This window comes from Pteronotus mesoamericanus, unplaced genomic scaffold, assembly GCF_021234165.1.
Source record: "Pteronotus mesoamericanus isolate MK-2021 breed Mesoamerican mustached bat unplaced genomic scaffold, CSHL_Meso_final contig_33, whole genome shotgun sequence".
In the NCBI taxonomy this organism is placed as follows: Eukaryota; Metazoa; Chordata; class Mammalia; order Chiroptera; family Mormoopidae; genus Pteronotus; species Pteronotus mesoamericanus.
The window spans coordinates 14,876,744-14,893,080 of record NW_026555135.1 but is presented as its reverse complement, the minus strand read 5'-3'; the positions used below and the strand labels follow the sequence as shown (position 1 = coordinate 14,893,080).

Here is a 16,337-nt window from a genome sequence, read left to right as displayed (position 1 = left end):
TTTAATTTTTAATATAAACTAAGTATAATACTGGATAGCCATCTACAACATATGTATGTGTGTTTAAGAGTGAAAAATAAACATAATTTAGTATACTACATGCTCAGTAATAATATTACTGGTACAGAAAATCTAAAAATGTTCCCTAAGACACACATTAATAATTTAGTTTTTTATTATTTAATTATAGTGGACATTCATTATTATATTACTTTCAGGGGTACAGCATAATGGTGAGACATTTATATAACTTACAAAGTGATCCTCCCAGTGAGTGCAGGGTCCATCTGGCACCATACATGGTTATTACGATATTATTGACTATATTCCTTATGTTGTGCTTTAATTCCCATGAATATTTTGTAACTGCCAATTAGTAGTTCTTAATCCCTTCGCCTTTTTCATCTAGCTCCCCACCCCCTCCCAACTGGCAACCAACAAACAAAACAGAAACAAACACACATTTATAATTTTTAATGCGTATTTGAAATGTTAGTTAGGACATTAAGGAAATTGCTCGGAGTCATAAAGCATAAGAAATTTCCTACCTAGATGAGTAAGTGAAGTGAGTGTTTGAGTACATATTTGCTCTTCACAACATGTCTATTTCCCTAAATATTAAGGCTAGTTTTAATGGGTCACATGTGTGGTTGACAGAGATAAGTTCTGGACTCTGAAGACAGCTGGAGAAGCAGATCAGAGACCCCTGCAAGTTGCCTAAGTGAAACATCACCACTGGATAAAGAGATTAAATAGTGTGCTCTGCAGAAGGAGATAGTGGGGATAATTGACTTATTTTGTCCTTGGCTCTGAGAAAAATTAAAAAACAAAATCTCCCCTGATATTTAGTCACCAGAAGCTCTGTCTTACTTGGGTTGGAACAGTGAATTCATAATATATATGCAGCCCAATAAACCCAGAGACTAAAATTTAGTTTAAAGTGATTTCAGATTTATGGTGTTCTCCTGTTGCCTGGAAGAGGAAGATGAAAATACTCTTTTGGGGAACACATTTTAATTCTCAAAGGAATCTTATACATAAGGCACCAGGAACATGAGCTTTTATTTTTTAAAATGTGGAAGCAAAACACCATGAGCACATGTTAGTAGAAGTCATATATTCAGACATTATAAAACAAATGTTGAATATGTCTAAAGAAATAAAAGCATTAAAATAATGTTGAAGACACATGGGACAATCAAATTTCTCAAGGCACTTTTGAAAAAGAACCAGTAGAGCTTCTAGAAATGAAAGATACAATATTGTAAATTTAGCAGATTAACACAGCCATAGAGAGAATGAATGAATTGTCAAATAGAACTGAAATAATTATCCAGAATGCAGCACAGAGACTTAAGATATGGAGGATATGAAAGAAAGATTGAGAGATATGGTAGATGGAGTGAGAAGTTCCTGCATTTCTTTACATTAAAGATGGAAAAGGAAGGGAAGGAGAGGGAGAAAGTACATGTAGGAGATGTAATATTTAAAGAAATAATAGTTCAAATTCAGGGTTACCAATAAATCCCAAGCAACATAATAAAAATAAATTCACCATAGGAAACACCATAATTTACTTACAGAAAAATGAAAACAGAAACCAACACTTAAAGTAGTTAAGAAGAGAATGGGGAAGATAAGAAATAAAAGGTGGGACGAACAAGATGATGTTTTGGTAAGTGATTCAACATAATTGAACTACATTCTACAGTTCAAAGGAAAAGGTTTTCAGATTGGAATGAAAAAATAAAAGAGGACAATAAAGTGTTGTCAAGAGAGTCACATGAAACAAAGATACAGAAAGGCTGAAAGTTAAAGAAGATGATGAATATAGCAGAGAGAATCTAGCCTAAGAATAATTATTTCAGATAAAATAGACTTTAGGTAAAAATATTTGTAGGAATAGAGTTACCAATCACTAATAGAAGTTTCAATTATTTCTCTGAATAAAGAATTAAAACAAACTCCTGTTTGGAGAAGACAGTTTTGGTTTGCTTCGTTATAAATAAAAGTGGAGGTCATTCTGATGGTAGACATAAGCCACTTATTATATGCATGGCCTTGAGCAAATTTAAACTTCTAGAACCTTAGCTTCTTAATCAACAAAATGGAATAGCACCACTTAACTCTCAATCATAAATACTCCGTCTAAAGCATGCAGCACGGTGCCAGTTATATAGATCTATTGTTGTCAGGGTAGGTAAGGAAAAGGCTGATGGTTTTACACTGTAGTGCCTTTCCAGAAACTAAGATTAGGCCTATAAATTTATTTTGGTTAGAGAAATAATCTTTGGGCTCTCTAGTTCAAAGATAGCTATTCCTTTTAGAAACTTCACTTCTCTAGAAACTTGTTATAATATAAAACTTCATTAAAAGTAACATCTCCATTGACATCAACCTAGGTAAAATATGGGAGGAATACCCATTTTGCCTTATTCTGCTAATATAGGTTTGATATCAAATCAGAAATTGATATAGATGTGTTTTTTTTAATCTTTAAAATACCATAAAATTGCTCAGCTGTTATTTACCTAGTGGCTATTAAGAAAAAAAATTGTTCACTTTTTATACTGTCTTTTCATAGCCTACTCTTTCATTGGATATGGCTAATAATCACAAGATTTTTATCTTTTATGTTGTAGGCTAGCACATCTTTTATTTTTAAAGTATATTTATTGAGTAAAGTCTATTCTTTTATAATGTGAAATTTTAATTTCTAAGAAACGTTTATTTACCAAAGTATGTGATTAAATGATATTTTCATGGTCGTAGAGAAGTTGGGGATAGAGAATTTCATGACTGTAACAACAAAGCTACTTCCCAAGCCCTGCGCCTGCTGGACTCTTCCATAATAAGTGGTGTTTTGGGGGTTTTTTTAAGTTGTAAGTACATGGCTCTAACACCTAGACACCACTGAAAAATTCCAAAATTTGGTCCCATCTAGCTTTTGCTGAGTATAACGGTTTCTTTTTTCCCATCCCTGCAAGGGCTCTCTTTAGCAAGGTGTCTGTATACATTCTTTTCACTTTTATCACCTGCATGATTGGGCAGAAGGATGCGCACACAGAGCAGCGGTGCCACAAGGAAGCTCTTCCTTTCCTTCTTGTGTGCAAGCAGTTACTTTCCGGCAACTGTCACATATAACCAGTGTCTGTGAGAAAAGCACCTCTTCTTCCATCTAGGAAGGGAGGAGCTTCAGACTGGTCATGGCACCTTCTATGACACCAGGTTCCTTATCTGTTAAATGGGGGTAATAATACTATGCCTGCCTTATAAAATGTTAAGATTATGACATATGTGAAAAGTACAAAACATTGTGTATATGTAATTTGGATATATAACACGCAAGTTATTTCTCAAATTGCCCTTTATTTAATACTTGTGTGTGTTTTAATCATTGCCACTGTCTTCCTTTTTCTCTTAAAACTTGATAATTTATTAAGTAACCTTTTTAATGTACAAGCACATGGATGGGCTGCAGGGATATAGAGATGAGTAAGAAACACTTCTTTTCTCCTTGGGAAGCTTATAGTTCAGGGTTAAAATAAAATTTTTGAGATGACTTAAACTATATTATTTATTATTTATCCTGTTTTTATAAAATATATTGGGCTGACACTGGTTAAGAAAATAATACAGGTTTCAAGTGTACAATTCTATAACCCTTCATCTGTGCATTGTGCGTTTACCACCCAGAGTGAAATCTCCTCCCATCGCTGTATACTTGGCCCCATTTACCCTTTACTCCCTCCCCCCAGTCCCTCTTTCCATCTGGTAACCACCATACTGTTGTCTGTGTCTACGAGTTTTTTGTCTGGTTGTCCTGTTTGTTCATTTGTTGCCTTCAGCTTTATAGCCCACTTAGGAGTGAAATCATATGGTTTTTGACCTTTTCTGACTTACTTCACTTAGCATGATTTTCTCAAGATTTGTGACAATATAGATGGATCTTGAAAATATACTACGCAGCTTTCATTTTTATAACCTACTTGAGTACAAATATTGCAATTTTTCACCCGTGGTTTTTTTTCATTTTTTGCGGCAGCAGGTGGTTGTCAGCCTTAGTCATAGTAAACCTTCTGTTGTTATATGTTAATTCCCTCCATTTATTTAATCTTTAAAATAATTTTTGCAATGTCTACTGCAGCTAAAGTGATTCTTTGTGAAACCTCACAAAGGAAACAGTCCGTTAAAGAAGAATGCCTTTTCTTTTTCTTGATTCTAGGTCTCCATTTCCTAAATTGTTCCCTTTTCTCTACAATCTTAACAGACACTTTTTGGAAAAAAGAAATTTGTGATGAAATATGTTTACAAAATGTATCCCCTGCTTGGAGATTATTAAGGCAATTTGGCATGTTAAAGACTTAGAGTTTCAAATTAAAGATACTTTTCAAAAAGAAACAAATAAATCTTTTTTAACAAATTTTCCCAATTTATTTGGCCATAAAATACTCTTTATCCCCCTTATATTATTGTTCTTTTAAATCCCTTTTGAGAAGTACTAATAAAATGAATACCTATATTTTTTAATTAAAATGTTTTTCTTAAAAAAATTTTATGAATTCTGACTAGCTCTCAGCTCAGATTATCTAAATAAGGTCTATTTTAATTTATTTTGATAACAGTGTGTCTTGGGAGATGTGATAGGAAGTACTGGGAAATAAGATTTCAAGAATTGTTGGTTGTACTTTTATCTTTTAATATAGTCGAATTATTTTGTAGCTGATAAATTTCTCCACTGAGAAAAGGTCTGATAAAACTGTTGTATCAGCTGATCAGTGTTACTCATTACATCTGTTAACATTTAATGGATTCCACTTTCAAGGGAAAAACATCAATATTTCAAAAAATGTTTATATATTTCTGAACGGGCCAGGGAAGAGGATTCTTCCTTTTGTTTGAATTCTCTTTGTTCCACCATCTTCGTAAAGAACCTTTTCATTACGGCTGAGCAGCATTCCATTGTGTGAATGTCCCATACCTGTGTTACCCACTCATCTGCTGATGGACACTTGGGCTGCTTCTATATCTTGGTAATTATAAATAACACTGCAATGAACCTAGGGGTTTATATAGTCTTTTGAATTACTGTTTTGGGTTTCTTCAGATAAATTCCCAGAAGTGGAATTGCTGTTTCATAAGGCAGGTCCATTTTTAACTGTTTTAGGTCTCTCCATACTGCTTTCCACAGTGGCTGCACCAGCCTGCATTCCCACCAACAGTGCAAACAGTTCTCCTGTCTCCACATCCTCGCCAGCACTTGTTGTGTTGATTATTGATGGTAGCCATTCTGACAGGTGTGAGGTGATATCTCATTATGGTTTTAATTTGCATTTTTCTCTGATGATTAGTGATGTTGAGCATATTTTCATATGTCTGTTGGCCATCTGTACATCTTCTTTGGAGAAGTGTTTATTCAGGTCCTTTGACCATTTTATAATTAGGGTGTTTGGTTTTTTTGGGTGTTGAGTTTTATAAGTTCTTCATAGGTTTTGGATATTAACCCCTTATCAGATGTATCATCGAGTATGTTCTCTCGTTCTGTGGGTTGTCTTTTCATTTTGTTGATGGTTTCCTTTGCCTTGTAAAACATTTTAGTTTGATTTATTGTTTTATTTTGTTTCCCTTGCCTGAAGAGATAGATTAAAAAAAATATTGCTACGGGAAATGTCCAAAATATTACTGTCTATGTTTTCTTCTGGAATTTTTATGGTTTCAAGTCTAACATTTAAGTCTCTAATCCATTTTGAGTTTATTCTTCTGTGCGTGGCTATAAAAAAGAAGAAAATTTTACCCTTTACAACAACATGGATGTACCTAAAGAACATTATGCTAAGTGAAATACGCTTAGGAAAAGACAAGTACCATATGTTTTCACTCGTATGTGGAATCTAATGAATAAACTGACTCAGAGAGAGCAGGCTGACAGCTCTGGGGGAGGTGGTTGGGGGTATACAGATCAAGCAAAATAGAAAAAGAGCTCATGGGCAGGGACAACAGTGTGGTGATTGCAGGAAGGAGGGGGGTGGATGGAGGTAGAAGAGGGTACGGGGGATAAATAATAATGAATAATACAATAAAAACATGTGTGTACTCAAAAAAAACCATGCAAATCTTTCATTAGTCATCAAATAAACTTTGAAAATATGTCAGGTTCATCTTACCTCCATGACGTTGCTGCAAGAGTTTGAACAGTTGCCTTTACTTTCTGTAATCTTGTCATAGCTACGATGATAGTAATGGTAGACCATTCTTTTAAAGACAAGACATTAAGATAGGAAGAAAAGTCACTGCTCATAAATTAAAGGCAACAGATTCTGCACATTAATTAGGTTAAATATGTAAAAAATGATCAAAATAGTTCCTCTTTCTGCCTCCCTCAAAAACCCAGGTGTTGCCAAGTAATCAATCATCAGTAATTTCATTTTTTATCCCTTCTCTCAGAAAGTCAAAATTTTATTTTATGTTGCACAAAAAGCATTTCCAATGAAAAAACAGCCAGTTCTCTAAGGTTCTTGAAATCACATTCCCATCTACATTTTTCATCTCATACTGAAGTTAGTCCACTTTTTATATTTATGCTAGACCTCTCTGATGGCCCAGCAGTGGGCTGTAGATGCTCATTGATGCCATTAACAAACAAACTTTTTGATCATTGTGGCCCTTTACGATTCTTAGCAGGCTTTTTCTGTGTTATATCTTATCATTCCTTTTAGAAATGTCGGAAATCAGATATATAGAGGACAAGTAACATGCTAATAACCCAAACCCCGGTAAATGTCTAGAACCCTTAGTTCTTGTCTTCTCATCCAAAGTTATTCTGAAACCCCAAAGAGTAGATGTATGGGGTATCAGGAGTATGTGTGTGTGTGTGTGTGGACATGTGGGCTGGAAAACAGACATGTAGGAAAGGTAATTGACTAATGACTCCTCTTATCCTTTGCTAGGCAAGTACAATGTCATTGTGTCAGCGTTTCCTTTTTGTAAACAGGCATGAGTAGAGAAGTGGGCAGCATGAAAATTGCTGAGGATAGGAGTTGTACTTTTCATCTCCAGAACTTCGCAGACAGAAAATACTTAATAGGTATAGGCAAATGGAGGATGTGTTAGATAATCCCATCAAAGAGAAGTCCTCTACAAGGACAGGAATTTTTGTGTCTTGTTCACTGCTATAATCTCTAGCAACTGAAGAGTGCTTTTTTACAGGATAGGTGCTAAAATTTTGTTAGTGAACAGGAACCTGCATGGAATGGTCCAGAGAGCATCAGTCCTTAAAAAGAAAAATTCATAAACACAGCTACCAAGAGACTGAACAGAGACACTGAGTTGAAAGTTCCAGAGAAGGGTTTAGCTTGTGTATATATATACTTAAGCCAAGAACGCTCTGTTTATTTGTACTTCCTGTTACTTTTCTCAGATACTTTTATATCTTGCTGGAAAGATTCTACTCCCAGATGCTTTTATGTCTAGCTCCTTCACTTGATTTATATCTCTGCTCAAATGGCACATACACAGAGAGGCCTTCTCTGACTATCCCTTTAAACTGCCTATGCAAAATTTCAAGAATATTAAAAGCCAAGAGAATAATGTAATGAGCTTTTATGTACTAAATCACCCAGCTTCAGTAATTATTGTTTTACCTGTTTTAAAAAAAAAGCATTTATTACTATGTGACATTATATCATATATCCTTTTATATCTTTGTTTATGGGCTAGTCCTTTTCTCATGAGGTCAGGGACTTTATCTATCTTGTTCACTTCTATATTCCAGACACTATGAACAGTATCAGGCACATTGCAATTACAGAAAACTATTGTTGAATGAAGAAATGAGTGATTAATTAAGAGAAGATTGCTCTAAGGCTAGTGGATTCAAAATAGTTGTAGAGATTTACAATAATCTTATTTTTGCTATTGGAAGTACTTATTTTTAATCCCAATTTTGTTGCTTAATGTTTATGTTCTAAATTTGCTTACATTGTGAAAAGTGGTAGAATCTATTTACATCTGTTGTTTTTGAGCCACTAATATCTTGAGATTTCTATGAAGAATCCAATATATTGTATCATTAACTTTTAAATATAGCTTTTGTTCATTGAGTAAATAAACTTGTGAGTGAAATAGATGTAATAAGGATTAAGCATATTGTGCTTAAGCATATTGTGCATAGAGTGTATGATCTGTCAGTTTATTCTGAGTTTCTATGTTTAGAACACTACCTTAAGCATTTAAACTTTGATTATTTTTTCTTGAGGTGCAAAAAATATCTTTTTAAATAGATATAGTATTTTTTAAAGCACTTCTCTTGCAAGTTTCCAGGACTTAAGAATGTAGTGAACTTGTAGTCATGAGTGTCTAAGTTCTGCTGCAGTAATTAGTTAACCTTGAAAAATCCCTGAAAATGTAATGAAACACATTTATTTCTTGTTCATAAAGTGTCTTCTGTAAGTCTAGTCATTCTCTAGGACAGCTTCCTTCAAGTTCTAAGTCAAGGATTTAGTTGGCTTTGTCCTCTGGTTCAACTCATGGCTTTAGTTCCTATGGGAGGGGAAGAGTTTTCCTTGCCTCATTCCAGTAGTAACAGATGTTGCTTCCACTCACAGCCTAGTGGTCTGAATTAGACATAAGGTTCAATGTAATTACAAAAAAGCTCAGGAAGTGTAGTCTACTGAGTACCCAGGAGTAAAGGAAACCAAATTTTAGCAGTGACTAGTAGTATATAACACAGACTACATGCCATAGACCTCAGAGGTCAAAAGACTATCCATTAATTCATTTAGCAAACATTTACCAAACATTTGATTGGTAAGCCCACAGATACGTAATCTTAAGTGATCTCTTGCAAAAACTCTTGACAATAAAAAACATGTATATCCTAAGACTGACAACATAAATATACTTTTTAGGACTGTTACTATTTTTTTAGCAAAGTTATCTTTTTACCCTCAACCGAGGACATGTTTATTGATTTGAGAGAGAGAGAGAAACATCGATGAGAGAGAAACATTGATTTGTTGTTTCTCATACGTGCCCCAACCAGGACTGAACCCACGACCTAGGCATGTGCTCTGACTGGAAATCAAACCCGTAACCTTTTGGTTTATAGGATAACACTCCAACAAGCTCAGCCACACTGACCAAGGCAACAAAGCTATTTTCTTTTTACAATAGGAAAAAGGCTTTAAAATTCCAGTACCTTATGTACATGTGTTTTGTTTTTTTTAACATAAAAGTAGCTAAAAGAAGGTAGCCACAAAGACTATGGTAATATACCATAGAGGTTATAGGCTATGCTAGTTATTAATTATGGTAACTAATAATCATAAAAGATAAGTATTTAGACCATCAGGTCAACATTTTAAGCACCAGCACAAAGGAGAGGAGGCAAACAGAGATGCAACTTTCAACTGAGGTAGCTTCTTTCAAGGAGCCTTCCAGTTTTTCCAATTGTACTTATGTTTTACCATGTTAACCAATTCATAGTCACACAAAATAGGTAAGGGGGTTTGGGAAACATAGTGTTTTGTCTAGGTACTGTGCTTTCCTAAATGGAATTAATGTTTTGTCACTAGGAAAGAATGGGAGAATGAGTGTAGAGTGAGCAGTTGCAAGGATTTTTGCAGTTAAGAGGGATTCACTCACACACACACACATGCATATACACAGTTGAGTATATAAAGACAAGCTGAATATATAATCACAAGTAGAGTAATTAAAGATTTCTTTAGATTGTTCTTCATCTGTTTCTGTACTAATAAAACTTAACTGGGGCAGGAGGAGAAACTTTTCTTTTTTCCTAGTACTTTTCCGTTCCCATAGTAAATGTTTTGGTTACCATTTCTGCTACTGACTTTACCATTAAAGAGAATATTATTTATTGAATATAGACACAGTAAAGCAGTTGGTATTTTAATTTAGTCAAATGTAGTAATATAATATCAGAGCTTTAACTTGTCAGCTGTCATGGTCCTTTATACATTTTCTTATATGTTTAATTAATGTTTCCCTCAAAAAGGCATGCTTAGAAACAGATATATTGTTTTAATATTAACAGTTCATAAACAACATTTTATTGGTTTTTTTTTAGGCTTGTCACTATGAGAAACAATAAAGTAAGACCTGAACCATCACAAAGCCTAGTAATTGGATTCAGCATGTCTGCTACATATTATAAAAAAATCAATTAAACTTATTGCCATCTTTCCCACCTTTGTCTTCTTCTCCACAGGCTATATGTTGATGGTCCATTTGGAAGTCCATTTGAGGAATCATTGAACTATGAGATTAGCCTCTGCGTGGCCGGAGGTATTGGAGTAACTCCATTTGCGTCAATACTCAACACCCTGCTGTATGTCATTTTAATCCATTTTATTAGTCCAAATAAAGAACTGCCGATATGTTAGACATTTCTTTTTTAGGATGAAATAATTCCTGATAAAATCTTTCTACTTGCTGTTGAAGGAGCTTCCTTTACTGATTGGTGAAGGGAATAACTCAGTGGTTCTCGATACGTAGTCTTTGGCCTTCTGCATGCTCTCTGGTAAAATATGGCTGTAGCAGTCATGTATTCCTCTGTCTTTATTCTCTATTAAAGTTCTTCGCCAGCCTTCATTTCTCTGCTTCCTCATCAGAGTTAAGTGCACTACTTATCCATCAGTTAACAAATACTTTTGAGCAACTGCGTGCCAATCTATCTTATAGTTAATACTGCTAAGCCAGTAATGAATGAAACTGAGCCTCTGCCCTTAAGAACCTTATGTTCAAATGGGGGAGGTAAGAATATACCAGTGAGAAATTCGTAAGTAATATTACTTCAGAAAACATTAGAACTCTAAAGAGAAGAGATACTCATGGGATAAAGAAATAAAGGGCCAAGGCTGTTGTAAAAGTATGGTCAGGGAGAGCTTTTCTGAGAAGATGACAAAATGAACCCATCATTTTTTGGCCCATTATTTAGCAAATTCATAACAGACAGAAGAATAGAAATTTCTATTCTAGTCAGAGGTAAGACTGCTTAACCAGGAAATACATCTTCAGTTATTTTTGTCCTAGGAGTATAAGCAAAAATTAATTGATTAACATTAATTGTCATGAAAACACAAACGAGATAATAGTCGGAAATTATTCTCAAATCTATTACATTCACTTTTCAAGATACAATTTGCATTAAAAGACTGTTTTATGGAGAACCAAAAAAGAAATCATAGTTTGAAGTGATGTGTTCGAGTGATATTTTATTTCAGTTTTAGATACTTGATATAAATTTAGGCTTTTTTGTCGATTCTTAGAAAAATAACCGTATTGCATGCCAGAAATCATGTTTCTGAAAACATATTGCAAGTTATTTGGACAACTAAAGTTAAGAAAAGGAAAGAATATTTCCTTAACCTCAAGCTTACTTCCTAATTATAAATCAGAATCCTACTTGGAATCATGATTTACTGGAATGCATTACATAGTAGGTGGTTGTGAAATCTCCTTCTTTAATGCTATTAAGAAGGGGATAAACAACCAGTTTCTGGAATGGTTTCCTCTTGCTTTGCCTGGAAGCCAGGGCAAGAATGATGAGGACTGGAGCCCTGCCGAGGGATAGAATTCACTGAAAATAGAGAGCTTTTTTTCCTGAGATGCAAAGCTGATGTTATTCTGATCCAGGAGTTTAGTTTATTGCTTTCAACTGGAAATGGGTGCTGTGCATATAATATTCACAAGTGTGAGCACTGAATTCACGGAGAGTACTATGTTTTAAATTCATTTGGAAGTTATAGTAAATGCTAGGTCAGATGCTTGACCGTAAATAACTGGTTTTTCTATTGGTTTCTTACTAATGAAAAGCAAATTTTCAAAGATACAGGGATTCTAAGCATTTTCTGCCATTCTAGTCACTATTGTGTTGTTTTAATTTTAAAGGGATGACTGGAAACCATACAAGCTTAGAAGACTGTATTTTATCTGGGTGTGCAGAGACATCCAGTCCTTCCGTTGGTTTGCAGACTTACTCTGTGTGTTGCATAATAAGGTAAAATTAGGTTTGATTTACCTTTGCAATTTTTAAATTTAAAAACATGATTATTTTCTTTCAAAATACTAAACTACTAAATGCTTTATAAAGAAAAAAATCCAAAAATATGCAGATAAATAGTGAAGAGGAAAGATCCTTTAAACTTCAAAAAGCAGAGATAATAACAGTTGTTAACTGGTACACGTCTTTTTAAATACTAGTGTCTGTGATTATGTGTATATGTATTTGATATGTTTTAACATGGACATGCTGATTTATATATTCTAACATAATATTTTAACATAGAAATGCATGCATATGCTAGTGATGTGTACATATGCACATATATACTGTTTGCAAATGTGTGCATATGGGGTGGTGAGGGAAGGCAGAGGAAAGGAAACAGCAACAGATAACTGCTGCTATACTTTCTATCTTTTGTGCTAATAGCTCTTATCTCTTATCTCCACCTTTAATATCCCAAATGGACCATCACAAAACCTTTGGCACACTATGCAGAATTTCAAAAAGCCCAAATTCTGTTTTGTTTCTTACAAAGATGATAGCAGGCATTCTTCATCTGCCCTACTTGTAACATCTTATTTGTCTATTAGTATGTCTATCTTTATTTTTTAAGTTGTACAAGTAATACACATCCTTTCTGTATCTTTGGTGTAAATTTTTAAAATAATTCAGATAAAGCAAAATCTTCCCTTACTACCTTCCCCACCCAATCTATGTAACAAGCGGTAACTCATGAGTGTTCTATAGATTCTGGCATACTGTTTGCAGTGTTCTGAAAGTTGCTTTCCTAAACTTACGACTGTGTCTTGAACATTGTTGGTAGTGGTACATGTAGAGTTACCTCATTCTTTTTTACTGCTATCAAGTATTTCATAGTATGAATGTTTCTAGTTTGTTGAACCATTCCTTCATGATGGATATTTACATTTTTATCACACAGAGTACTGCAGTGATATCATACATGCTATTTTGTACAGATAATTACTCTTTTGGTCACCCATCAAATATTTACTAACTGCCTACTATGAATTAGAAACTGTTCCGGGACATAGAGCTAAATTGGGGATCAAAATAAAATCAAGTTTCTGATTTCAAAACCAGTTTGCGATTTACCTTCTAAGTAGAGAAGATAAACAATAAAGCAATGAATGAATAGAATGTCTGATTCTGATTAGGACAAAGAAGAAATGGAATGTGAGGTAAAGCAGCAAAGAGTACATGATGGAGGACGTATTAATGTATGTTGTGTATTTGGAAATACCCACCAAAAATGGTATTTGAGCAGAGGCCCCAGTAAAGTGAACAAGGCAGATATCTTGGGGGAAAATTTTTAAGGCAGAGAGACCCAACTTTACAGGCAAGCGCTCTGATGCAGTAGTGGTAGATGGGAGGAAGATGAAAGGGAGCTGTGCGGGCAAATCAGAGGAAGCAAGGGGAGACATTGTGGGAAAAGCAATCAGGGAAGTCGTCTGTGTTTTATTGGTGGGGGGAGGGCAGATTACATAAGGCCTTTGGATTTTACGCAAAAAGAGATTAGTTCTGGAAATGTACCAATAATAATTGAAAGCAGTGACTTGAACAGCTGTTTGTACTCCAGTGGTCATAGCAGCATCTTTCACAGTAGCCGAAAGAGGAAAACGATCCAAATGTCTATCAGTGAATGAACAGATGAAGAAAATGTTACATATACATATAATGGAATTTTATTCAACCTTAAAAAGAATGAAATTCTGAAGCATGTTACAACATGGGTGAACCTTGAAAACATTATACTGAGTGAATCAGTCCAGACACAGAAGGACAATTAATTATTACCTGATTCTACTTAATAGGAGATACCTAGAGCAGTCAATTTCATAGAATGCTGGTTGCCAGGGTCTGAGAGGGAGAGGAAATGGAGACCTATCGGTTAATGGATACAGAGTTTCAGTTTGAGAAGAGGAAAAGTTCTGGAGATGTATGGTGTTAATGGTTGCCCATCAATATGAATGTATTTAATGCCACTGAAATGTATACTTAAAAGTGGTTAAAATGGTAAGTTTATGTTACGTATATTTTACCACAATAAAAAAATACAGTTCCCTGGGAGCCTCCAGGGACCTGCTGAATCAGAAGGGGAAAAAAATGGAGGGATGGGTAGCTACTGAAATAATGTCAACAAAACTGATCTGACTGTAGATCATCTTGGGAATGTGTGTGAAAATACCAAGCCCTGGAATGTTGCAGTTTGTAGAGGAGCGAAGAGTGAGTAATAGTTAACAAAGGAGACTGGTCAGAGTGATGAGTGAAATAGTAGCAAAACAAAAGGGAATCCCAGCTTTGAGGCTAAGGGAGGAAAATCATCAGGAAGAGCAAAATCACCGCTTTCTAATTTGTGAGTGTTTTTTTTTTCTGGGCCAATGCCAAAGACTAGACTTCCCGAGTTGGAGGTTGTGAATAAATTTAAATTTTTAAATTATACTGGCAAAACTCTCCCAGAAGAGACTAAAACAATTTACATTTATGTCAAAGAATAGGAGAGAAATTTATTACACCAGTCTGCTCTCTGTATCTATGAGTCTGTTTCTGTTTTGTTCATTTATTCTGCTCTTTGGATTCCACATATAAATGAAATCATATGGTATTTGTCTTTCTCTGTCTTACTTATTTCACTTAGCATAATACCGTCTAGATTTATAAGTGTTGTCACAAATAATAAGATTTCATTTTTTATGGCCAAGTAATGTTTCTATTGCTCATATCTATCGCATCTTTTTTATCTGATTGTCTATCGATGAGCATTTAGGTTGTTTCCATATCTTGGCTATTGTAAATAATGTTGAAATTAACATGGGTATGCATATATTTTTAAATTAGTGTCTAACCACCTTGCTGTACATCTGAAACAGATATAAAATAATATTGAATGTTAACTGTAATTGAAAAATAAAAAATTTAGTATTTTGAATAAACTAGTCCACACTTTCTGAGAGGAATTGTTAATCCACATATGTTTAAGACATACTGGATAGCATTCTATATTTTGCTTGTGACATTAATTACTAAAAATAATTGCAATATCAATATTTAAAGTTTCTATTCTCAGTTATTTGAAAGATTATTTTTAACTTGAAAATTAAATTAGATATTTTAACCTAAAAGTAAGAAAATATACAGTCTTTTAATCTTCTTCCAAAAGTGAGTTCTTTCATATCATTGTAGAACATAACCTGGAACATAACTAGCTGCTCTAGCCACTCAGTCTTGGTGTGAGATTACCTGAAATGATGACGAAAGTTGCCCCTTGGGTGATTCTGTTTGGCCAGATTGTCCAGTCTGGTGAGTGAAGCAAAGAATGCAGGGCTAGACGTCAGGTGATCTCGTACCAGCTCTGCCAAAAATTATATGACATGCTTCAAGTCACTTCACGTTTTTAAAACACATTGAGAAAATCAAAAAGAAGAACCAGGGGCTGCATCAAGCATTTGGAGCCTGTACCTCACACTGACTCTAAGATGTTGTTAGATAAACCACTTAACTTTCATAAATCCTATTTACACTTCCAATTTGTAAATGAGGATCACAGCACTGAAAGCCTGATGTGAGATTTAGCTTTAACATATCTAAAGAAGCTATCATATTGAAAGTATATAATAAATGATTGCTGTCATTTTTATTAGTGATCTTTAAAATTCTTTTCAAGAGTCACATTCTTCTATTTTTTAATATGTGAGGAAAATAAAGTAACAGGCAGGAGAAATAAAAATGAAATAGATAATCTTTGTGCATGATACTATAGTCCTAATCTATTTGCAAGACTGTGTTGATTCATCAATTTGCTCCCTGGACTTGAAGAAAATTGTTCCTTTAGTGTGTATTATTACTTACCTTCTGTGAGAGAGAAGTTGAAGTGGAGACATTGAAATCATTAAGAACATTATTTAAATTTGTATAGTTCTTTCTGGGGACTACAGGCACCAAACATCAGTTATTGAGGTAGGAGTCATAAAACAGCATCCTAGGAGGCTGTTAAGAATCAATACAAACCGTGTATTCTATGAGATGGTACCCATTACTGGACCTGGAAATCCCTCCGTTTCTTCCCAATTAGAATTCGTGAATCTTGATTCAGTTCAGAAAGGGCCTTAAAATGAATTTAGCATTTGGATATAACTTGAGTTATCTATTGGATGGGAAATGATTAATGATGATATTTTAAGAAGACTATGTGTGCTGATAATAATCACTTTTAAGGTAAAATATGTTTTCCTTAGGATTTTAAAATTCACAGTTGCCACCTGTCAGAAAATGTATAATTTTAGATCTGGAGGAG

The 16,337-nt window shown here is 34.4% G+C and overlaps 1 protein-coding gene across 1 annotated transcript in view; it reads left to right on the top strand.

The window, feature by feature from the left end:
- The window catches only part of NOX4 (NADPH oxidase 4), a 187,914-nt gene that overhangs the window by 145,661 nt on the left and 25,916 nt on the right, over positions 1 to 16,337 (top strand). Inside the window, exons 14-15 of the mRNA XM_054576412.1 lie at positions 10,229 to 10,348; positions 11,911 to 12,019. Of these exons, the coding sequence (XP_054432387.1) occupies positions 10,229 to 10,348; positions 11,911 to 12,019 (229 nt within the window). The remainder of the gene's footprint in view (positions 1 to 10,228; positions 10,349 to 11,910; positions 12,020 to 16,337) is intronic.